A 26,946-nucleotide genomic window follows, 5' to 3' on the forward strand; every position below is an offset into this window, starting at 1 on the left:
GATGTCAAGAATCAGTTAAACAAAATTTTTTAAAAAGGAAAAAAAAGAAGAAAATCTAAAATACCTCACTGGAAAAACAGCTGACCTGGAAAATAGATCCAGGAGAGAAAAACTAAGAATTATTCTACTACCTGAAAGCCATGATGAAAAAAAAAAAAAAAAAGATCCTGGACAAATATCTTTCAAGAAATCATCAAGGAAAACTGCCCTGGTATCCTAGAACCAGAGTAAAATAATCCTCTTCTTGATCACCTCTTGAAAGAGACACCAAAATAAAAATTCCAAGGAATATTGTAGCTAAATTCCAGAATTATTACATCAAGAAGAAAATACTATTAAGTAGCCAGAAAGAAACAATTCAGATATCAAGGAATCACAATCAGGATTACCAAAGATTAGCAACTTCCACATTAAGGGATGATATGATATTTTGGAAAGCAAAGGAGCTTGCACTACAATCAGTTATCTAACCAGCAAAATTAAGCTTTATCTTTCATGGGAAAAGATAGACATTCAAAGAAAGAGGGGGTTTTCAATCATTTCTGATAAAAGACCAGAGCGAAACAGAAAATTCATTATCTAAATACAAACATAAAAAAGTAAATGGAAGAAAAAAACACATACTATATTTTCTAAAGATTAGAGTATTTGCAATCTTATATGGGAAGATGATATATATAACTCTTGAGAACTGTTTCTTTGTCAACGCAGTTAGGAGGAGTTTCCTTAGAGAGTGTAGGTATAAAATGACTTAAATATGATGATGTATAAAAAGAAATTAGGGATAGAAGAGGGGTTCCACTGAGAGAAGAGAGGAAAGAGAAGGTAAAATGAGGTAAATTATATCATAAGAGGCACAAAAGATTTATTACAGTTGAGGGAAAGAAGGGAGGGGGATGAGCATTGTTTGAACCTTAACCTCATTAGATTTGGCTCAGAGAGGGAATAACATGCATACTTAGTTTGGTATAGATGTCTCATTGACTTACTTAAACTGATGCTAAGTGAAATGATTAGAACTAGGAGATTATTATACACAGCACCAGCAAGATTATGTGATGATCAATTCTGATGGACATGGTTCTTGTCATCAATGAGATGATTCAGACTAGTTACAATGGTCTTGTGATGAAGAGAGCCATCTGCACCCAGAGAGAGGACTGTGGGAACTGAGTGTGGATCACAACATAGTATTTCACTCTTTTTTGTTGCTGTTTGCTTGCATTTTGTTTTCTTTCTCAATTTTTTTCCTTTTGTATCTGATTTTTCTTGTGCAGCATGATATTTGTGGAAATATATAGAGAGAAATTGTACATGTTTAACATATATTGAATCACTTGCTGACTGGGGAGGTGGAAGAAGAAAGGGGAAAAAATTAGAATACTTTTGTACAAGTGAGTCAAAAATGAACCATGTATCTATTTTGAAAATAAAAAGCTATGATTAAAAAAAAGTTTGTCTCATCCTATAAGGTAGTAGAAATGGAAAAGGGGACAGGAAAGAGAGAGATTAATAGAAGGAAAGGCAGAAGTAAAAGAAAGGGATAAGAAAGAGGGAGTGGCTGAAAAGAAGGAGGGTAGATTGAGGAAAATGATGATCAGAAGCAAAACACTGGTGAGGAAGGAAAGGGGGAATGGAGAGAGAAAAGTATAACTTGGGGAAAATAGGATGGCAGGAAATACAGTTAGTAATTTTAATTGTGAATGGGAATGGGATGAACTCTCCCATAAAATGGAAGTGGATAGCAGAATAGCTTAAAAGCTAGAATCCTGCAATATGTTGTTCACGAGAGACAAATTTGAAGCAAAGAGTAAAGGTAAGAGACTGAAACAGATTCTATTATGCTTTAGCTGAAGTAAAAATAAAAAATCATCAGCAGCTCATCTCAGATAAAGCAAAAGCAAAAATAGATCTACTAAAAAAAAGATAAGGAAGGAAACTACACCTTACTAAAGGATACCATAGATAATGAAGTAATATCAATAGTAAACATATGTATCAAGTGGTATAGCATCCAAATTCCTAGAGGAAAAGTTAAGTGAATTGCAAGAAGAAATAGACAATAAAATATACTAGTGGGGGATCTCAATTTCCCTCTATCAAAACTAGATAAATCTAATCACAGAATAAACAAGAAGTTAAGAAGGTGAATAGAATTTTAGAAAAGTTTGGCACGATAGGCCTTTGGAGAAATTTGATAGGCAATAGAAAGAATTATACGTTTTTTCTCAGTGGTACATGGCAAATACACAAAAATTGACCATGTATTAGGACATAAAATCTCACAGTCAAATGCTGAAAGAATAAATACATCCTTTTCAGATGATGATGCTATAAAATTTATGTGTTATAAAAGCTCAGGAAAAAATAGATCAAAAATTAATTGGAAACTAATCTAATCTTAAGAAAGAGTTGGTCAAGGCAGAGCCAAGGTGGTGGAGTAAAGACAGGAACTTGCCCAACCTCTCCCCCAAATTGCTCCAAACTCTTTCAAATAATGACTCTAAATAAATTTTAGAGCATAAGAATACCCAAAAAGATGTTCTCATTATTGTGGCGGTTAAAAGGAGTGTGTGTGTGTGTGTGTGTGTGTGTGCGCGCGCGCGCACGCGCACACAGAGGACAAGGGTATGAGTTGAATATGAAGGAATAATATCTTTTTTTAAAAATGATGAAATTAAGGAGTGAGAGAGGAATATACTGAAAGAAAGGGAAAGAGAGAAGTAGAATGGTGGTAATTTTCTTCCATTAAAAAAAAAAGGCAAGAAAAAGCTTTTACAGTGTAGGGGAAGAAGGAGGACAGGGGCAGTGACTTTCTTTCATCAGAATTGACTCAGATAGGAAATAACATACATATTCAACAGGGGTATAAAAATCTATCTTATCCTGCAGGAAAATGGGAGGGAAATGGGATGTTGGAAATGGGGGAAGGGTAATAAAAGAGAGGGCATAGTGGAGGAGGAAGTGGTCAGTAACAAAACACTTTTGAGGAGAGACAGGGTGAAAGAAGAGAGAGAATAATAAATGGAGGGGAGGGACATACAATTAGCAGTGGTAATGGTTAAAAAAAATTTCTAAGTAAATTTCTCTGATGGAATATTATTGTTCTCTGGAAAATGATGAGCAAGGTGCTCTCGGGGGAAAAAAAAAACAAACAAACCTGGAAAGTCCTCCATGAACAAAATGAAATATATTGTATACAAAGTAATAGTGATGTTCTGGGATGATCAGCTGTAAATACTTTTATTCTCAGTAATACAGTCATCCACATCTACTCTGAAGTACTTACAATGAAAAATCCTATCCAGACCCAGAGAAGGAACTGCTTGAGTCTGAATATAGATTGAAGCATTCTCTATTACTCTCTCTCTCTCTCTTTCTCTCTTTCTCTCTCTCTTTTAAATTTATTTTTTCTTGAGGATTTTTATTTTCATTAGGGTGGAAGATCAATATTTTCTTCATAACCTTTATGGAAATGTTTTGAATAATTTCATATGTGATTTCTTAATTGTGGGTGGGAATAAGGGAGAGAATCTGAAATTCAAAAAAAATTTTTTTTAATAATTATAACTTTTTATTGACAAAACCCATGCCTGGGTAATTTTTTACAGCATTATCCCTTGAACTCACTTCTGTTCCGACTTTTCCCCTCCCTCCCTCCACCTCCTCCCCCAGATGGCAAGCAATCCTATATATATGTTAAATATGTCACAGTATATCCTAGATACAATATATATGTGCAGAACCAAACAGTTGTTTTGTTGCACAGAAAGAATTGGATTCAGAAGGTAAAAATAACCCGGGAAAAAAAAAATGCAGTTTACATTCATTTCCCAGTGTTCTTTCTTTGGGTATAGCTGCTTCTGTCCGTCATTGATCAATTAAAACTGAGTTAGATCTTCGCTTTGTCAAAGAAATCCACTTTCATCAGAATACATCCTCATACAGTATCGTTGTTGAAGTGTACAATGATCTCCTGGTTCTGCTCATTTCACTTAGCATCAGTTCATGTAAGTCTCTCCAAGCCTCTCTGTATTCATCCCGCTGGTCATTTCTTTCTTTTTTTTTTTTTTTTAAATAACTTTTTATTGATAGAACTCATGCCAAGGTAATTTTTTACAACATTATCCCTTGCATTCACTTCTGTTATGATTTTTCCCCTCCCTCCCTCCACCCCCTCCCCCAGATGGCAAGCAATTCTTTACATGTTGAATAGGTTACAGTATATCCTGGATACAATATACGTGTGCAGAACTGAACAGTTTTCTTGTTGCACAGGGAGAATTGAATTTAGGAGGTATAAATAGCCCGGGAAGAAAAACAAAAATGCAAGCAGTTTATAATCATCTCCCAGTGTTCTTTCTTTGGGTGTAGCTGCTTCTGCCCATCTTTGATCAATTGAAACTGAATTAGCTCTCTTTATCGAAGAGATCCACTTCCATCAGAATACATCCTCAAACAGTATCATTGTTGAGGTATATAATGATCTCCTGGTTCTGCTCATTTCACTTAGCATCAGTTCATGTAAGTCTCGCCAGTCCTCTCTGTATTCATCCTGCTGGTCATTCCTTACAGAACAATAATATTCCATAACGTTCATATACCACAATTTACTCAACCATTCTCTAATTGATGGGCATCCATTCATTTTCCGCTGGTCATTTCTTACAGAACAATAATATTCATATACCACAATTTACCCAACCATTCTCTAATTGATGGGCATCCATTCATTTTGCAGTTTCTAGCCACTACAAACAGGGCTGCCACAAACATTTTGGAACATACAGGTCCCTTTCCCTTCTTTAGTATCTCTTTGGGATAATAAGCCCAGTAGTAGCACTGCAGATCAAAGGGTATGCACATTTTGATAACTTTTTGGGCATAATTCCAGATTGCTCTCCAGAATGGTTGGATTCGTTCACAACTCCACCGACAATGCATCAGTGTCCCAGTTTTCCTGCATCCCCTCCAACATTCATCATTATAAAATTCAAAAACCTTAAAAATAAATGTAAGAAAAAAGTTTTGTATATAGCTGGGGAAAAATATTAAATTTAAAAACACTTTTAAAAAAGAATGGGGGGGGGAGAATGAATGGGTCAAATAACAAATCATAGAAATAATTGATAATTTCATCCAAGAGAATGACAATAATGAGACTAAAGAAGGAACCCCAAAACTCTGAAAATCCTTAAAGCAGAAAATTTCCTTCTACTCTGCCTCATTGAGGGGACTTCATCCCGAAGCACAAACAGTTTCATCTTTGTTATCTGGGTGGGGTCAGCTCAGTCCTGAAATCCATTGAATTCAATTCAAATTCTAGCCCTAGCTAAAACCCAGCTAAGAGCCAACTTGGGACTCCACCCATGAGCCCCCCATCAGTTTGTAGCCAAAGCCCCCTATTATAAAAGAACCAAACTAAAACCCTCTCTTAGCAGAGGGTCCAAACATACGGAGCTATGCTATGCTTGGCACGCCAAGGGCCTCTGCCCACTGGAATACTGTTTCCAGTGCTATCTTCTCTTTACCCTCACCTATTTCCTTAACCAGATTTTAACCTTCCAGTCCCCATAATAAACCTCTTTTATCAAGCTAGGTTTTCGGGTCTGTAAATTCCTTTACAGAGAACCTATGCTTACACTGAATCCCAAAGGATTATAGGGGAGACAAACCCCTCCATTTGATTCCCTGAACCCCGAATCTGCCACTAAACCTCATTTAACTCCCTGATCACCCAAATCTAAACCTCATCAAGACAACATTACCAAACATACCAAAACTTATGAGATGCAGCCAAAGCAATTCTTAGGGGAAATTTCATATAATTAAATGCTTGCATGAATAAAATAGAGAAAGAAAGGATCAATGAATTGAGAATCCAACTAAAAAAGCTGGAAAAAGAAAAAATTTAAAACACGCCCAATTAAATACCAAATTAGAAATTCTGAAAATCAAAGGAGAGATTAATAAAATTGAAAGTAATAAGACTAATAAACAAAACTAAGAGTTGGTTTCATAAGAAAACAAACAAAATAGATGGATCTTTGGTTAATGTGATTAGAAAAAGGAAAGATACTGATACTAAATTGTCAGTATCAAAAATGAAAAGGGTGAATTTACCACCAATGAAGAGGAAATTAAAGCAATAATTAGAAGCTGTTTTGCCCAATTGTATGCCAATGAATCTGATATGTAAATGAAATGGGTGAATACATACAAAATTATAGATTGCCACAACTTACATGAACTGATGCTAAGTGAAATGAGCAGAACCAGGAGATCATTATATACTCAACAACGATACTGTATGAGGATGTATTCTGATGGAAGTGGATCTCTTCGATAAAGAGATCTAATTCAGTATCAATTGATCAAAGATGGACAGAAGCACCTACACCCAAAGAAAGAACACTGGGAAATGAATATAAACTGCTTGCATTTTTGTTTTTCTTCCCAGGTTATTTTTACCTTCTAAATCCAATTCTTCCTGTGCAACAAGACAACTGTTCGGTTCTGCACACATATATTGTATCTAGAATATACTGTAACCTATTTAACATGTAAAGGACTGCTTGCCATCTGGGGGAGGGGATGGAGGGAGGGAGGGGAAAAGTCGGAACAGAAGTGAGTGCAAGGGATAATGTTGTAAAAAATTATCCTGGCATGGGTTCTGTCAATAAAAAGTTATTTAAAAAAAAAAAAAATATATATATATATATATATATATATATATATGTGTGTGTGTGTGTGTGTGTGTGTGTGTGTGTGTGTGTGTGGTGTGTGTGTGTGTGTGTGTGTGTATGTAGATTGAGGAAATAAATTATTTAAATAGCCCCATTTTGGGGGGAAGGGGAGGAGGATTGAGCAAGTCATTAATTAACTGCCCAAGAAAATATCTCAAGAATCAGATGGATTTATAAGTGAATTCTACCAGGTATGTAAACTATTCTGAAAAATAGAGGAAGAAGGAGGTCTTCCAAATTCCTTTTATAACATAGATATCGTATTGATACCTAAATCATGAAGGGCCCAAAGAAGATTATAGACCAATTTCCTTAATGAATATTGATACAAAAATCTTAGATAAAATATAAGCAAAGAGATTATAGCAGTTTATCACCAGGATAATGACCAAATGGGATTTATACCAGGAATGCCAGGCTGGTGTAATATCAGGAAAACTATCAGCATAATTAACCATGTCAATAACCAAACTAACAGAAATTATATGATTATCTTAATACATGCAGAAAAAAACATTTGACAAAATACCACACCCATTCTTTTTAAAATGCTAGAAAGCATAGCAATAGATGGAATCAGTATTGAAGGAATTAGTTCTATTATTCTTTGCAGATGATAATATGATATTTAGAAAACCCTAGAGAATCAACTAAAAATCTACTAAAAATAATTTGATATTTGGCAGAGTTGCACTATATAAAATAAGCCCACATAAATCATTGACATTTCTATATGTTACCAACAAAACCCAGCAGCAAAAGATAAAAAGAGAAATCTTATATAAAATAGCTGTAGATAATACAAAGTACTTGGGAGTCTACCTGCCAAGAGAAAATCAAGAACTATATGAACACAATTACGTAACAGTTTTCACACTAATAAAGCTAGATCTAAACAATGGGAAGAATATCAAGTGCTCACGTGTGGTGTTCTCTTTAAAATATAATGGTTCTCTCTGGGAGCAGGTTTCTCGGGGAGGTTTTCTGGAGACAGCCTTAGTTTTGGTTCAGAGTAATAATCATTCCAAATACAGCCAGCTGAGAAAATCCAAATGTTTATTTTCTCCTTCCAAGTCTTATCTCTTTCCCTGGACTCGGTGAGCTTTCGTAGAGGCCTATCTCTCTACTTGGTTCCAAAAGCTCTTGCAGCTTGTCCTTTGCTTCTGCTTTCTTCAGCCTCCAGCCAAAACAAAGATGGAAGATGGAATGAATCTGACTCCACCTCCGAGAGTGGGCTTATGGGCTTCTGTATCTCCCAGAGTATGCTTTGGCCCTGAGAGTTTCTTGCTTACATGTTGTTCACTGAGTACACACTAATCATTATATCACTGGGAAACCATTATTTGTTGTATGATTAAATCAATGCTAACCTAGATTTAAACATTGTCTCCTCAATTCCACTTAATACCTTGTTTCAAGTTCTGGTCCATAACACTCATGAATAGGCCAAGCTAATATAATAAAAAAGACAATTCTATATAAACTAATTTACTTATTGATTGCCATACCAATCAAACTGCCAAAAAAAAATACTTTATAGAGCTAGAAGAAATCATAAAATTCATCTGGAAAAACAAAAAGTCAAGAATCTCAAGGGAATTAATGAAAAAACAAAGGAAGGTGCATTAGCTGTGCTAGATCTAAAACTGTATTATAAAGTGGCGGTCATCAAAGCTATTTGATACTGGCTAAGAAATAGAGTAGTGGAACAGTGCAATGGTGGACAATAGTCAATGATTGTATTGATCTACTGTTTGATAAACCCACAGATTCCAATTTCTGGGATTAAAAACTCACTATTTGACAAAAATTGCTGGAAAAACTGGAATACACTATGATAGAAATTAGGCATTAATCAACATATGATACCCTATACCAAGATAAGTTTGAAATGAATTCATGATTTGGACATAAAGGATGATAACAGAAGCAAATTAGGAGAAAAAGTAATAGTCTACCTCTCAGATATATAGAAAAGGAAAAATTTTATGGCCAAAGGAGAATTAGAGAATATTATGAAAGGCAAAATGGATAATTTTTATTACATTAAGTTAAAAGGTCTTTGCACAAGCAAAACTAATGTATCCAAGATTAGAAAGGAAAAAGAAAGCTGGAGGGAGAGGGGAGTTTTACAGCCAATGTTTCTGATAAAGCTCTCATTTTTAAAATATATTATTGACCCAGATTTGTAAAAATACAAACCTTTCCCCAATTGATAAATGTTAAATATCCCCAAATGATAAAAAAAATATGTATAGACAATTTTCAGATCTTCATCATTAAAGTCATTTCTAATTATATGAAAAAATGCTCTGAATCACTATTGGTTAGAGAAATGCAAATTAAGACAACTCTGAGGTACCATTTTACACCTCTCAGATTGACTAAGATAATAGGAAAAGATAATAGTGAATGTTGGAGGGGATGTAGGAAAACTGGGATCTTAATGAATTGTTGGAATTTGCTGGTCCTGAAGTCAGGGAGAGCTGAATTCAAATCCTGTCCACTACCATCTGTACAATCATCTAATTTGATCTTTACAATAACCCTGGGAGGAAAGTGTTGTTATGCTCATTTTACAGTTGAGAAAACCAAGGTAAGTGGGTTAAGTTACTTGCTTGGGGTCATATAAATGGAAGTATCTGAAGCAGGATTTGAACTCAAGTTTTCCTCACTCCAGGACCAATACTGTATCTTCCCCCTAACTGCCAGTGTGATTTTCATATTGTAATGTTGGAGAAATTGAGGCAAGATAGAGATTAGAGAGTTTTAAAATATTTTATTTGGATTTCTGAGAGGGAGAGATTGTGCTGGGGGGCATGTTGTCCCCAGATCTGATGTCTAAAGCATCCAGCAGTGAATGTGAGTTCTCAGTGACATATTTATATACAGTAACTAAACAATGGCAGGGGGGTGGAGTCCAAACTCTGGCGAGAGGGGAATCTCCAGTCAGGGACCATCAATCTGGTTCTGACAGGTTGGGGGGTAGGACCATAAATTCTAACAAACTGGGAATTAAAGAGGTATCTAGGTTAGAGCCAGGAAATCTGGACTCCCCCTTATCTTGAGTTTACACATTGATAATTAAAGTAAGTAGCCCTGAGTTATATCATTCTTAATGAAGGTGGGTGGGGGAGGAGGGGAGTTGCAATTAAGGAGGTTGAGGCAGAACAATTGGGGAAACTGAGTCAGGCAATAAAAGGTAATTGTGGCACAACAATATAGTGACATTAGAAGGAAAAATTAGGAAACCCTGGTATGCATAGAAATTAGGAATGAGATAGGTTGCAAAGAAATAAAAACAGAAAATTTGGATTATATTAGAGAAGGTTGGAAAAGAAGACAAGAGGAAAGTTTAGATACTGTGGAAATTATGCTGGATTTGGAATCAGAGGCTTTGGTTGAATCCCTGGATCTGCCACTAAATTCCTGATAGGAATTTGCACTTCACTTCCCCAGATTTTTATTTTTGATCTATAAAATGTAAGAGTTGGACAATAAAAATGTTTATGATTTCTTTTCTTTTTTAATAGTATTTTAATTTCTCCCACTTATATGTCAAGAAAATGTTTAGCATTCATTTTTTAAAATTTTGTTTTATTTAATAATAACTTTATATTGACAGAATCCATGCCAGGGTAATTTTTTACAACATTATCCCTTTCACTCGCTTCTGTTTCGATTTTTCCCTTCCCTCCCTCCACCCCCTCCCTTAGATGGCAAGCAGTCCTATATATGTTAGATATGTTGCAGTATATCCTAGATACAATATATGTTTGCAGAACCGAACAGTTCTCTTGTTGCACAGGGAGAATTGGATTCAGAAGGTAAAAATAACTCGGGAAGAAAATCAAAAATGCAAGTAGTTCATATTCGTTTCCCAGTGTTCTTTCTTTGGGTGTAGCTGTTTCTGTCCATCATTTATCCATTGAAACTCAGTTAGGTCTCTTTGTCAAAGAAATCCACTTCTATCAGAATACATCCTCATACAATATCGTTGTCAAAGTGTATAATGATCTCCTGGTTCTGCTCATTTCACTTAGCATCAGTTCATGTAGGTCTCTCCAAGCCTCTCTGTATTCATCCTGCTGGTCATTCCTTACAGAACAATAATATTCCATAATGTTCGTATACCACATTTTACCCAGCCATTCTCCAATTGATGGGCATCCATTCATTTTGCAGTTTCTAGCCACTACAAACAGGGTTGCCACAAACATTTTGGCACATACAGGTCCCTTTCCCTTCTTTAGTATCTCTGGGGTATAAGCCCAGTAGTAGCACTGCTGGATCAAAGGGTATGCACATTTTGATAACTTTTTGGGCATAATTCCAGATTGCTCTCCAGAATGGTTGGATTCGTTCACAACTCCACCAACAATGCATCAGTGTCCCAGTTTTCCCCGCATCCCTTCCAACATTCATCATTATTTTTTCCTGTCAGCCAATCTGACAGGTGTGTAGTGGTATCTCAGAGTTGCCTTAATTTGCATTTCTCTGATCAGTAGTGATTTGGAACACTCTTTCATATGAGTGGTAATAGTTTCAATTTCATCATCTGAAAATTGTCTGTTCATATCCTTTGACCATTTATCAATTGGAGAATGGCTTGGTTTCTTATAAATTAGGGTCAGTTCTCTATATATTTTGGAAATGAGGCCTTTATCAGAACCTTTAACAGTAAAGATGTTTTCCCAGTTTGTTGCTTCCCTTCTAATCTTGTTTGCATTACTTCTGTTTGTACAAAGGCTTTTTAATTTGATATAATCAAAATTTTCTATTTTGTGATCAGTAATGGTCTCTAGTTCATCTTTGGTCACAAATTTCTTTCTCCTCCACAAGTCTGAGAGATAAACTATCCTATGTTCCTCTAATTTATTTATAATCTCGTTCTTTATGCCTAGGTCATAGACCCATTTTGATCTTATCTTGGTATATGGTGTTAAGTGTGGGTCCTTAGCATTCATTTTTACAACATTTTGAGTTCCAAGTTTTTTTTCCTCCTTCCCTCCCTTTCCCTTTTCCAAAAATGATGGGCATGTTTGTAGTGGCTAGAAGCTGGAAAATGAATGGATGCCCATCAATTGGAGAATGGTTGAGTAAATTGTGGTATATGAATGTTATGGAATATTGTTGTTCTGTAAGGAATGACCAGCAGGATGAATACAGAGAGGACTGGCGAGACTTACATGAACTGATGCTAAGTGAAATGAGCAGAACCAGGAGATCATTATATACCTCAACAATGATACTGTTTGAGGATGTATTCTGATGGAAGTGGATCTCTTCGATAAAGAGAGCTAATTCAGTTTCAATTGATCAAAGATGGGCAGAAGCAGCTACACCCAAAGAAAGAACACTGGGAGATGATTATAAACTGCTTGCATTTTTGTTTTTCTTCCCGGATTATTTATACATTCTGAATTCAATTCTCCCTGTGCAACAAGAAAACTGTTCGGTTCTGCACACGTATATTGTATCCAGGATATACTGTAACCTATTCAACATGTAAAGGATTGCTTGCTATCTGGGGGAGGGGGTGGAGGGAGGGAGGGGAAAAATCAGAACAGAAGTGAATGCAAGGGATAATGTTGTAAAAAATTACCCTGGCATGAGTTCTATCAATAAAAAGTTATTTTTTAAAAATGATGGGCAGTTTCATATACTTTATACAAGTACTATCATATAAAAACATTTCCATATTAATAACAGTTGTGAAAAAAGAGACAGATTCCAGAGAAGAGGATAAGTGAAAAAATATGCTTCGATCTGTATTTGGAGTTCATCAATTCTTTATTGAATATGGATAGTATTTTCCTTCCTGAGTCCTATCATTCTAAAGTTTCTTTCAGCTCAAAATTGATGATCCTGTGAAAGAGAAAGGGAAAAGATGGTAGGTTGAGGGAAATAAAAAGGATAAGGGGGAATTTTTTTTCCTTTTGACTTTTTAAGATAGAGGCTTTGAGAAGAGGAAATCAGTCATTGGAAAGGGAAACATTGAAGATCCAAGAGAAGGAAGTGACAGTTACTGGAGGAGATGAGAGTCTCTAGAATCATGATCTTATGTGTAAGGCCTTCCTTTCAGATAGAGAAATAGGTTAAAAATGTTCAAATGGTAGGAATTTGGATTTGACAATTAGGAGGTCATGAGAAAGAGGTGGGAAAGGGAATAAGCATTTATTAAATATAAATATCTTATTTGATTCTTTTAACAACTCTGGACATTTTATAGATAACATTTTAAGGAATAAAGTTGAGTGTGCTCAATTAGGTTCTTCACTCTTCATAAAATGAAAGGCAAGGCTATCTGTTGAGAATTTGGTGTAGGGGAGAATTATGGAATAGATCCTTTAGCATTTGTTAGTCATCAGCACTTAATAACATGTGCATCCGTTGTCATTAGTTAATGTTATATCTTGAATGTGGAGACTGTCTTATGCTTAGTTTTTGTATCCCATAGCAGCTAGCAATGGTTGAATTATTATTATATTATTATTATTATTATTATTATTTGCTGAGACAATTGGGGTTAAGTGATTTGCCCAGGGCCACACAGCTAGAAAGTGTTCAGTGTCTGAGGCCAGATTTGAACTCAGATCTTCCGGACTTCAGGGCTGGTGCTCTATCCACTATGCCACCCAACTGCTCCTGGTTGAATTAATATTTGGGATTAAGTTGAATAACATGTCTAACTATACATCTATTATCTGTTAAAATAAATAAAGTTGATTTGAATGAATACAATTGAACTTGAATTGGTGTTTACAGAAATTTTATTTTCAAAGGTAAGAGAATGAAGTCAGGACTTTTAAATGGATTTGGTATAAATAGATTCATTGACAGCTTTGTCTTTTTTTGTGCTATAAAACATATTTCATGTTTTCAATGTGGAGCATCTCAACATGTTGAATATTTTACACCTTAGGTTCAAACAAAGAAAGAGGAGCCTCTACCATCAGCAGTGAGCCAAAGCATTCCAACATTTTATTTTCCTAGAGGATGTCCAAAAGAAAAAGTAAATATAGATGCTGTAATTACTAAGATAGAGAAGACTTTTTCTCAGTTTCCAAATGAGAGAGCAACTTTAGAAGATATGGGCAAAGTTGCAAAGGTAAGATTGTTTAACTGTGCAAAATGCTTATTACAATTTCACCATTGGTTGTTTTTCCTCTGCTGATAGCTAATGCTGTGTAAGTGTGTAAAAGGTTTCTATTTCTAAATAATTTCCAGTTTTTAAAAATTTATGTAAATGTGAACTTTCATTCATTCTGAAAACATTTGTTAAAGCTTTGTTTTGTGTAATACAAAGATAAACATGAAAGTACCCTAGGTCGATATGAGAAAATATTAATTATAGTCTTCTTTTGTTTTTGGTATAAAACTAAAAGGTAACTTCAGGAAATATCTATTAAAATATAAAATTATTATATAATTATTATTATTATAGCAATCCCAAAGGAAAATGGTAGGTTTAATATTTTTCCTAGGATTCTTAGAATATAAGTTGTTTAATAAGAACTTTTTCGAAAAACTTCATTAAATGTCACTTTTTGTTAAATAAATTTAAGTTTTCCTTTTAGGAACAATAAAAGCAGCAGTTTAGGTATCTCTAAATAACTAGTTTTGACAAGTTTTAACTAGTGGGTACTGAACTCTGAGTAAGAGTACATATCTGAAATAAGAACGGGAAAAGAGGAATGCATCTGAAAGCCATCCCAACACATTATAGAACTCATATTGGTTTACAATGAAGGTGAAATTAGTGAAAAAAAGTGAAAATTTGACACATTTAAAAGATCAACATATGTGTTTAATATTAAAAAATAATTTTATGTATAAACATATGTAAGGAAAAAAATTAAAGCAAACTTTTTTTTTTAACTTTTGTTACAATGTTCTGAAAGAATAGAGGTAATCAAAATATCCTAGCACTTTTGTGGGCATTCTGCATAATATATCATAACCTCAAATGATTAGAGAATCATTTGAAACCTAGGTAAATTCATGTCTGCAGCTATACATAACAGGTACATTACTATAATGAGGTAAGTGGGGAATGATTTTTTAAGATGCATGTAAAATAGGAGTCATTCTTGTTGTTGTTCTCTGAAAACCCAAATATACGGGTTATCCTGGTGTTACAGAAAAACTTTTATTAAACAAGAAGTCAAAAAAGCAGCCTAGTTTCCTGATACTTTATCCAATCTCAGCACTTTGTACTCCTTTTATGTACTTATTACATTTCAACTTGCATTATTTGTCTGTGTACATATTATATCCCCGTTAGATTGTAAACTCTTAGCGCAAGATACCTAATTATTTTTATTGAATGAAATAGAGGCAGTACTAAGCTAAACTTGAAACTACATTTTCCTCAGAATGTTCTTAGACTTAGAGAACATCATTTAGGAAACAGTAAAGTATTTGCCATTTTTTGTTTGATTTCTTATTAAACCCAATGTCATATATTTATTCTTTACATTTGTTTAGTATATATCATATCTTCAATCAATATTCTTCCATAAATCCTTCATAAATGAGTTATCCTATGCATTCAGTCTTTTGGACTTTTTTTTTCTTTAAATATTTCATAGATATTAGTGCAAACCTGTGACACAGTGATACAATAGAAAGAACACTGAATTTGATGCTAAGGAGCCAAGTTCAAATCAGTAATTCTATTCTAATACAATTTATTTATTTATTTATTTTTAATTTTTTAATAGCTTTTCATTTACAAGTTATATGTATGGGTAATTTTACAGCATTGACAATTGCCGAACCTTTTGTTCCAATTTTTCCCCTCCTTCCCCCAACCCCCTCCCCTAGATGGCAGGATGACCAGTAGATGTTAAATATATCCAATATAATTTAAATAGTAATTCTGTCATTACTTATTTGGTCAAATCATTTAACTTTTCTAGGCATGTAATAATAGGAGATTATACTAGGTAACCCTTTCTTTATTCTCACCATGACCTCTGTTATCTCTGTCACCAGGCTAAAATCCCTGTACTAGCTTTTCTTTCCTTCCTTCACTATCTTGACCTTTTGGTGAACCATTTCCATTCTCCATTATCTGTTTTCTAACCCCCTGGCCAGTTTGTCCTGTCAATGTCAAGCCTACCAAGTCCCAATATTAGATTATTTTCACTATCTACCTCCTTTGCCTCTCTTCATATACGCCCAAAGAGAGCTGGAGGAAATCATGAGATCATGGTGATTGGGGCCACTACAGATGTTATCTAACCTTCTGATCTCAGCTGGCTCTCATTTCAGCAATTTACTTATTATACTCCTTAATCAAGTTAATATTCCATTCTCCACAGTGAGTAGTATTCCAAACCTCATCCATTTCCTTTAGGTCAGTTGTACTTTTGATTCTTCCATTTCTGTAACAGGCTTTTCCTTTTCTTTAAGGCCTTTTTTTCCCCACTTTTTTTTGTCCTGTATCTTCATTACTTAGTTCTTATATAACATATTGCTTCACATTTTAGTAGGAAAGAGTTTTTATATCCAAAGTACTTTGGGGGAAACAGCATGTAACATGAACTATTGGGGGAAGAAGAGAGAAGTGGTAGTGGTGATTGTAGTAGTAAATAATTGGCATTTTATATAGTACTTTATGTATCTCATTTGATCTTCATCTATTTACCTGATGTAAATGCTGTATTACTATACACATTTTAGAGATGAGAAAACTTAAAGCTGAGAGTTGTCATATAGCTAGTAAATAATAATAATAATAACAACAACAGTAATATCTAGCATTTATAAAGTGCTTTAAGATTTGAAAAACGCATTACATCGATGAGCAAGCTGATTTTATTTATTTATACTTTTTTAACAATGAAAGGAACAAGCCTTTATTAAGTGCCTATTGCATACTGGGCGCTGTGCTAATCATTTCACCAATGTTATCTCATTTGATTCTCATGAATATCTTTTTTTTTAAATAATAACTTTTTACTTGACAGAACCCATGCCAGGGTAATTTTTTACATTATCCCTTGCACTCACTTCTGTCCAGTTTTTCCGCTCCCTCCCTCCACCTCCTCCCCTAGATGGCAAGCAGTCCTATATATGTTAAATATGTCGCAGTATATCCTAGGTACAATATATGTGTGCAGAACCGAACAGTTCTCTTGTTGCACAGGAAGAATTGGATTCAGAAGGTATAAATAACCCAGGAAGAAAACAAAAATGCAAACAGTTTACATTCATTTCCCAGTGTTCTTTCTTTGGGTGTAGCTGCTTCTGTCCATCATTGATTAGTTGGAAGTGAGTTAGATTTCTTTGTCAAAGAAATCCACTTCCATCAGAATACATCCTCATACATTATCATTGTTGAAGTATATAATGATCTCCTGGTTCTGCTCATTTCACTTAGCATCAGTTCATGTAAGTCTCTCCAAACCTCTCTGTATTCATCCTCCTTGTCATTTCTTACAGAACAATAATATTCCATAACATTCACATACCACAATTTACCTAACCATTCTCCAGTTGATGGGCATCCAGTCATTTTCCAGTTTCTAGCCACTACAAACAGGGCTGCCACAAACATTTTGGCACATACAAGTCCTTTTCCCTTCTTTAGTATCTCTTTGGGGTATAAGCCCAGTAGTAGTACTGCTGGATCAAAGGGAATGCACAGTTTGATAACTTTTGGGGCATAATTCCAGATTGCTCTCCAGAATAGTTAGATTCGTACACAACTCCACCAACAAGGTATCAGTGTCCCAGTTTTCCCATATCTTCTCCAACATTCATCATTATTTTTTCCTGTCATCTGACAGGTATGTAGTGGTATCAGAGTTGTCTTAATTTGCATTTCTCTGATCAATAGTGATTTGGAACACTTTCATATGAGTGGAAACAGTTTGAATTTCATCATCTGAAAATTGTCTGTTCATATCCTTTGACCATTTATCAATTGGAGAATGGCTTGATTTCTTATAAATTAGAGTCAGTTCTCTATATATTTTGGAAATGAGGCTTTATCAGAATCTTTAACTGTGAAGATGTTTTCCCAGTTTGTTGCTTCCCTTCTAATCTTGTTTGCATTAGTTTTGTTTATACAAAGTCTTTTTATTTTGATGTAATCAAAATTTTCTATTTTGTGATCAATAATGATCTCTAGTTCATCTTTGGTCACAAATTTCTTCCTCCTCCACAAGTCTGAGAGGTAAACTATCCTATGTTCCTCTAATTCATTTATAATCTCGTTCTTTATACCTAAATCATAGACCCATTTTGATCTTATTTTGGTATATGGTGTTAAGTGTAGGTCCATGCCTAATTTCTGCCATACTAATTTCCAGTTATCCCAGCAGTTTTTGTCAAATAATGTATTTTTATCCCAAAAGTTAGGATCTTTGGGTTTGTCAAACACTAGATTGCTATAGTTGACTATTCTGTCTTGTGAACCTAATCTATTCCACTGATCAACTAATCTATTTCTTAGCCAATACCAAATGGTTTTGGTGACTGCTGCTTTATAATATAGTTTTAGATCAGGTACAGCTAGGCCACCTTCATTTTTTTTTCATTAATTCCCTTGAAATTCTTGACCTTTTATTCTTCCATATGAATTTTGTTATTTTTTTCTAGATCATTAAAATATTTTCTTGGAAGCCTGGTTGGTATAACACTATTATATTCTGAGTCTTGATGTTATCAACAAAATATCATTCACAGATAGGAACATCTGAAGAATTTCCCCATCTCCAGAGAATCCCTTTTCTATAACAATAGGAGGTACAATTTTTATTTAAATAATAATTTAAATTTTACAAAGCTCTTTCCATTTCCTTTTGAATTTTGTGCATCCTCCATCACCATGACATACACTTTGTGAACATCTGCCCCTCTTTTATGTCTTTTTTAATATTTATAATTGAAAAATAATTTAATAAATTGTCTCTAAAGTTTTACCTGTGAAGAAATATTGTGTGATCCATTGCAGTTGCCTTGTTGGAGAAGAGCCTTTTTATCTGCAAACTATAATATTAGATGAAAAGGGATATATAGTTTGTGTCATCTTACTGTCAACCTGTTTACCACCTTAATTGAAATGGATGAATTTGCTACCATCTGTTTGCCTAAAATTTCAATTGTATTCCCCACTTTTTTTTTATAGGCCTGTGGATGTCCACTTTATTGGAAAGGGCCATTGTTTTATGGTGCTGGGGGAGAACGAACTGGATATGTGTCTGTTCATAAGTTCATTGCAATGTGGAGAAAGTAAGTAGTATTTTTTTGGTCACAGAAGATGCTGGGTTATTTCATTAGAACTTAGTGATATATTTAGGCTGAAATTGGCTGTTACAATGGAGTATTTGAATGTACTATTACAGTGTAAATAAACATTTTTTATTTAAAAAGAAGACAATAGTTTAATGTGATATTTTTTAATAGACTATTTATTATGGGTTCCCATTAACTGGACATGTGTTATCTGTATCTATGTAGGGCTGCATATGCCTTTGTTTATCTTGTGTTTATGAAGAGATAGAAATGATATTCTAGAGTTGACCAATTTGATACTCTGCATTTTATCTATTTCAGAATCCTTCAGAATTGCCATGATGATGCTGCAAAGTTCATTCATCTTTTAATGAATCCTGGATGCAACTATTTGGTGCAGGAAGATTTCATTCCATTTTTACAAGTAAATTACACGAACATTTAAATTGTATTATTTTGTATAACTTTTGGAGATTGCCTCTGTTTTATAGGGATCTGCCTATGTTTTATAGATATTATTTATTTCAAAGAATTAAAGATTATTACATGCAGAAAAAGCTTTTGACCAAAAAAAATTTTTTTTAAAGTTATTCCTATTTAAAACAGTAGAAAGTATAGAAATAAATGGAGCTTTCCTTAAATTAATAAATAATATCTAAAATCATCAGCATTATCTGCAATAGGGATAAATTTAATAGGAATATGTAATAAGGATAATCTAGAATCCTTCCAGTAAGATCAGGGGTGAAGCACAGATGTTCATTATCATCACTGTTATCTAAATTATATTAGAAATACAAACTGTGACAATAAGACTAGGAAAAAAAAATTAAAACAATTAGAATAGACAGTGAAAAAAAAACCCATCACTTTTTGCAGACAATGATTGTATACTTAGAGAATCAGTTAAAAAACTAATTTTAAAAACTACTTTAAATCAACAACTAGAAAAGTTGTAGGACATAAAATAAAACCACATAAATTATCATCAGTTCTCTATGTAACCAACAAAATCCAACAGGAAGAGAGAAAAGGGGAAATTCTCTTTAAAGTAACTGTAGACTATAAAAATCTTGAGAATCTACCTGTCAAGACAAATCCAGGAACTATATTAATACAATAACAAAATGCTTTTCGCGCAAATAAAGAAATAAAACAGTGATTTTGGGGGCACTTTGATTTTTTAGAAAAATGTTTATTATAGATATTTTGAATTAATAGGGTCATTTGAATTTTAAAAGTAAAAATGGAGATGATAAATTTGTAGAAATGGCTTACAAAACAAACAATTATTGTGTTATATTTTATGGGTAATGAATTTTTTCAAAGTGATAGAACAGTATGACAGTATAACATTTTCAGAATATTATTTTGATTTCCTATTTATCATTTTAAAAGTTTTAAGTTAACTCATTGTTTTGCCTGATAAAAAGTTATTTAGATCCAGGAGACAGCATTATAATTTGTGCATTATATTTATGACTCATTTTTAGTTATCTCAAAAAATTGTAACAACCAAGTTAAATATTTCTAATTTGGAGAATCTTGCATTCCTTTCCTCATTTAATGTGGAGCATCTCATTTACTTTTTTTTTTTAAATAAAAATCATGAGATAATAAAAAGGTAGTGGCTATGTAAGTTGAGAGAGTAAGTGTATACAAGAGATGATGTGAAAGTAAAAACAATAAGACAGCAATAAAATTGGTTGTGTGGATTATATATATATATATATATATATATATACAAGTGAGGAATCAAAGATGATGCCAAAGTCATGCACCTGAGTAACTGGAAAAATGATGGTGCCCTTGCAAGGAATTGGAAAATTAAAGGGAAGGGTGTTTTTTTTGGGGGGAGGAGAGGGTTGGAGGGAAAAATAAAGAATTTTTTGAACAAATTAAATTTGAGATGTTTATAGGGCATCTAGATAAAGATGTCCAAAAGGCAGTTGGTGATGTAGAACTGTAACTTGAGAGAGATGAATACATTTAGGAGAGATTTCAGTATTGTCGGGATTAATTTAATGAACAATAAATATTGTAATACAAATGCTAGCAATAGCAATTAGTCAAGAAAAAGAAATTGAAAGAATAGGCAATGAGGAAGTAAAATTATCACTATGTAGACAGTATGTTGGGATGCTTAGAGAATTTTTGGAGAACAAAGAGAAGAGTTGTACAAGATGAAAAAGCATATAGATGATGTGAATAGCCACAAAAGTGAGATCATCCATCAATTTCAAAGTTTTCTGAAGAATGGTTACATGGTTAGACTGTGTTTATCTATAATGTTTCCCCAATAGAATGCAATCTTCTTGAGGGCAGAAGTTTTTTCATTTTTCTCTTTGTATTCCTGGCACTTAATACATTATATTGTTAATATATTGTATTTGATGATACTTGCTCATCAAAGTAGAAGTTAAATAAATGTGTATTAAATTAATGAATATTGATTCTGTAAATATACTACAGGAGGACATTATAGACTACATGAGAAAATAGGCGTCTCATTTGCCTTTGTATCCTTCAGTATGTAACAAAATGAATTCTCAGTATTAGGCACTTAAATGGTTGAGTGAATAAATATAAAGACATAAAAGACTGACATCATTTTGTATAATAAAAGCTCCTGTGATCATTGAACTTGTAGTTTCATCACTAAAATGAATTGTAGAATATTTATTCCATGTATCTTTTAGATAAATTTTATCTCTTTTTTCTTTTCCTATAGGATGTAGTGAATACTCATCCTGGTTTATCATTTTTAAAGGAAGCATCTGAATTTCATTCTCGGTATATTACCACAGTAAGTCTTCTTTGTATGAAAAATTACCATTGCTCTATTTAGTATTCAGTATCATCATGTAAAGCAATTATAAAAGAATTATGAAAGAAATGGGATTTTTCTTTTTTATTTAATTTTAAAAATTTTAATAATATCTTTTTATTTTCAAAATACATGCAGATAGTTTTCAACATTTACCCTTGTAAAACTTGATGTTCTCTTCCCTCCATCCTGTCCCCCTAGACAGCAAGTAATCAAATGTAGATTAAATATATGCAGTTCTTCTAAACATAGGAAATAGGATTTTTCAAAAACAAAAACGTTTTATCTTTAATTTCTAGGTGATGCGTTTTCTAGGACTTAAAATTGAATGCTTCCTATATGTTGTCCCAAAAGTCTTAGTGCAGCTTTATGCCATTAAAGAATAAAAACTGCACTAAGATTTTTGAGACATGTATTACAACATGAACAGGAAATGTCTTTAATTGATTTGAATTGTATTTTCTGTGCAAAAGAAATACTTGGCAAATTTAAATACTTTTCTTTTAGTATGATTTTTCAGAATATCATGATAAAATTTTAATTTCTGATATGTCATGAGTAAATGTATATGAAAATTACTGTCTTTCAGCACAAATGATAATTAAGTCTATTCTTGTTAATCTAGGTTTACTTAACAATTCATGGTTTTCCTACTTGGGGAAATTTAGTTTCTAAACTGTTTTTGACTACTTCTGATTTTGAAAGGAAGCATGGCATAGTGGAAAGAATATTGGATCTGGAGCCTAAGAACACGGAACTAGTCTGAGAACCAGCTCTGCTATTTATTATATTATGTGACATCAGTCATGTCACTTCTATACTTTGTGGACCTCAGTTTCCTTATCTATAAAATGGAGTTCAATCTGACAATTTTTGCATTCCCCCCAAGCTCTATGTAATGTAGTACAATGATTTTAATGTGAAGATACCTTGCCAGTTTGCCTAGCCTCCAATGAGGTATGATGCTATTAGCCATGAGAATTCTATACCCTACTAAGTTCATGGAATCAAATATTTGGAAATAAGTAACATTTCTTTTGGCCATCTCTCAACTCATATTTTGTGTCAAGCCATTCATCAGTTTTATAATTAACTTTCATACTTACTCCCATTAGCCTTTACCTCATTTATGGTGGTGTAGTACAAGGTGAAAATACAAGGTACTGTGGCATATAATGCTGTACTGTGCTTTTATAAGTCAGTAAAGTGATATCTTCCCACAAAATAAGAAAGATGATTTATATAGGAGCTGATAGCTAGCAAATAGCTACCCATTAAATATATGTTAATATGCAGATTTCCTACCAAAAAAAGGATTGTATTCCAAAAGTTCACTTTTAAGTTTACTGGAACTTGAAATGTATTTTCCCAGGGAAATAACATAATGAATGGTGGTTAGATTCCTAAGCCAGTCCACAAAAATCTACAAAAAATTTCAAAACATCGTATTGTACTAGTAATATCATAGAACCTAACCACTTCCTACAAAATTGTTTCTTTGGGAAAATGTTTTGAGTTTTAGCATGAAATACCAGTAATACATCCATTGCCCTTATCCTTTGTTCTCTCTACCTTCCTATTTGACTCACAGTAGGAATAAGTACTATTCCCTGAATTCATTGTGATGTTGTCCAGGAAAAGCCAAGAATGAAATTCAGGAAGTGAGAAGGGATTAAGGAAGAGAGAAGTAGGCAAGGATGAAGATTTCAAGCAATAAGCATCTATTAAACACTAACCATGTACTAATTAAATTACTAAGCACTGAGGGCATAAATACAAGTCAAAACAAAGATATCCCCTGATCTCATGGAACTTACATTCTAATGGGGGAAGATAATATATAAAAAGGAGAAAAGAAAGGTGAGGATAGGGACAAATGCTCCTTTTGGGAGCTTGATAGCAAAGTTTAGAGAGCCATAAACACAGCTAGAAGAAAAATAAAGTATGGCCAACCAGGGGACCATCCTCAAAAATGAATGACCTGGAAGGAATTCATCAATGGAAAAAAGAGGCCAGCATACAGAGATATGTTCCACAAAGAGAAGGCTTCAGATGCTGAACAAAGTTCCAAGAAGAGAATGCTGCTGAGGCATGATGAAGAAGCTTGGAGAATCACAAGCTAGAATAGGCATTGGGGTGTGAAAAGAGTCCCCACAGTATTGGGAATACTAGAATGCTTAGTTATTTCAAACTAACTATCTCTCTTTCCCTTGTTTTTACCACAATCTCTTGTTTCTTCAAGATACTGTGACTCCCACACCCTCCTCCCCACTTGTAAGATAGGTGATTTCATAGCTTTATCCCCTACCCTTGTGGTTCCAAAGCAAACACATAATTCTTTTGATTTTTCCTCTACTCTTTTACTGCCAGTAGCAATGGAAAATGTATGCAACAGAAAAGAAACCTGTCATCTATGTTGCCCTTTTTCCTCCCCACTAATATAACAAAAGACATCTAGCTGATTTTGATAGATCTTGGGGTATATGAGATAAAGTAAGATTAATCTCCATTTCAAAAAACTCAAACTTGTATTAACCTGGATATCCTCTCATAAGATTTGGAAAAGGACTGTGGGATAAGCAATCACTGACATTTTTGGGAGGAGATATGCCATACCCTAATTAGAAGATGAGTTGGACTGATAATGTTGCTAAAGAGTCTATTGCCTGCACTGTTATTGGAATTTAGATTTTAGTAGTAGCAAGCTTGAGAAGCTACCATGTGAAGGCTCTGGAGGTAAACAATAGATACTAGTGATGAGTAGAGGGTTAAAAGGGAGAATAGCTCCAGACTGAAATGGAATTTGAAGGGAAGTGAATCCTGAACAGGAATGGTAAAGAGAAGGAAAATGCTAATGGCTACATAATTACCTGGTTGAGGCAATAAAGATAACTTGGTATATGTAGGATGTTCTAGGAGGACTAGCGCTTCTGGTGTGAGGACTTGCAAAACCCTTTTTACAGCTGCTTATCCACCTTTGACATCCACCTTTCACCCATCTACCCACCCACCTGCCTGTGGCTCCTAAAATGTTATAGTATGTGCAGTAGTATCCTGGTAAACTATCTTGGCTAAACCAGGTTGAGGGTAAATAACAGGTTCAAGCTTAATAACCATGTGAAAATTTCTCGTGGTGGAATAGGTTGAGAATAATTTGTCCCAGTGGCCATGGAAGTGGACTGAAGCATGCTGTGTGGTATGCTTAGAACTTGGTCAGACATGGGAGATGCCAAGGTGGTTATTCACTGCATCAGAGTCATCCTAACTTTTGTCTTGTCACTATACTTTGATGGCTCTGAGAGAAGTGAAGCTGCTGGTTTTGTGCAGTTCTGCCTCACTTAAACCGATTTCATAAGCAAGTCAGGACATCACCTTGTGATGTCATTGGTCCTCTTCAAAATACAACACATGTTTTCCAAACATTAAAGCATCATATAAATGAATATCATTATATTTGTTATTTTTATTAGAGGCTTTATGATATAGTGGATAGGACTCTAGATTTGGAGTCAGGATAGATTCAGATCTGTACCAGCTATCTGACTCTCTGCAAGTCACTCATTTTCTCTGTACTTATATGGAAAATGAGAAGGTGGGATACAATCTCATCCAGTATTAATTTCAGTTTTAAATTTAATTCTCTTATTATTTTTAAATAGTACCTTATTTTTTTCCCAATTGTATGTTGACAATTTTTAGCATTCATTAAAAAAAAAATTTATAGTATTTTATTTTTCCAAATACATGCAGAAATAATTTTCAGTATTCACCTTTGCAAAACCTTGTATTCCCAAATTTTTCTCCCTTTCTTTCTCTCCAATTTAGCAAGCAATTTGATATGGGTTAACATGTGCAACTCTTCTATCTATATTTTATTTATCTTTGCATATTTGTCATGCTGCATAAGAACAATCAGATCAAAAGGGGAAAAAACATGAAAAAAGAGAAAAAAAGTAAAAAAAAAAAAAGCAAAAAGGTGAAAATACTATACTTTGATCCACATTCAGTCTCCATAATTTTCTCTCTGGATGTAGGTGGCATTTTCCAATCCAAGTCTGTTGGAATTGTCTTGAATCACCTCATGGTAGAAAAGAACCAAATCATCACAGTTGATCACATAATCTTGTTGCTGTGTACAATGTTCTCTTGGTTCTTCTCATTTTACTTAGCATCAGTTCATGTAAGTTTTTCCAGGTTTTTCTAAAATCAGCCTGTTCATCATTTCTTATTGAACAATAATATTCCATAACATTCATATACCATATGACTTATTCAGTCATTTCCCAACTGATGGGCATCCACTCAATTTCTAGTTCCTTACCACTACAGAAAGAGTTAGCATTCTTTTTTTTTTTTTTACAAGATTCTGAATTTCATATTTTTCTCCCTACTTCTTTCTTCTGTCCCCTCCCTTCTCCTCTTCTTAAAATGGTAGGTAATTTGATAGAGGTTATATGTAAAATATTTCTATATGTAATCCTATTATTCTCAAATAACTGTTTACAAGTAAGGGACAAGAATAGAGATTTGCTGGGGAGAATTCTGGGAAGATGGAAGAGTAAGCTGGTAAATTTCAAACTGTCTCGATTTCCCCCACAAATAGAATGAATTTGCACCTCAGGGCAAACATAAACTGGTGAAAAATCAGGAAGACTTGGGGCAGAATAGGGTCCTCCCCATACAACTCAAGAAGATCTGAAGAAAGATGACAGTCTGAGGATTAACCTGTCTGAAGTGCAAACACTTCCTGGATAGCTCCAAGGGAGATACCAAGTAGGGATTGCTTGGGCTAGCTAAGTATGGCTGGAGGGTCAACAGGAACCATAGAGACTTTATCTCCCAGACAATTTGTAAAGTCAGGGTCTGAATTGGGGAAGACTGAAAGAACCTTAGCTATTTGGGAGTACCAGATCCTGCTGTGCTGTTGAGACACGGCTCTAGGTGAGAAGGAACCAGCACCTGGTGAGTGCAGAAATAGCATGGCAGGGATGATGCTGGCTGTGGGCACTTGCAGGAAGGTGGAGCTCTTGGTTTGGGGTTCCTGGTCAGAGTGGAGAGCTGAAGGAAAGCTTGACGCATCATTCCCCCACCCTACTATTAAAGATGCTTCCACTAATAGTTCTT

At 34.1% G+C, this 26,946-nt stretch overlaps 1 protein-coding gene across 4 annotated transcripts in view; it reads left to right on the forward strand.

Annotated features, from left to right (window-relative positions):
* Window positions 1-26,946, forward strand: part of PPP2R3B (protein phosphatase 2 regulatory subunit B''beta) — a 109,844-nt gene that overhangs the window by 29,450 nt on the left and 53,448 nt on the right. For all 4 annotated transcript variants that reach the window (XM_051984614.1, XM_051984615.1, XM_051984616.1 and 1 more), the window contains exons 2-5: window positions 13,672-13,857; window positions 18,889-18,992; window positions 19,317-19,419; window positions 21,727-21,801. In XM_051984614.1, coding sequence (XP_051840574.1) covers window positions 13,672-13,857; window positions 18,889-18,992; window positions 19,317-19,419; window positions 21,727-21,801 — 468 coding nt within the window. The remainder of the gene's footprint in view (window positions 1-13,671; window positions 13,858-18,888; window positions 18,993-19,316; window positions 19,420-21,726; window positions 21,802-26,946) is intronic.

Source organism: Antechinus flavipes, chromosome 3 (genome assembly GCF_016432865.1).
Source record: "Antechinus flavipes isolate AdamAnt ecotype Samford, QLD, Australia chromosome 3, AdamAnt_v2, whole genome shotgun sequence".
In the NCBI taxonomy this organism is placed as follows: domain Eukaryota; kingdom Metazoa; phylum Chordata; class Mammalia; order Dasyuromorphia; family Dasyuridae; genus Antechinus; species Antechinus flavipes.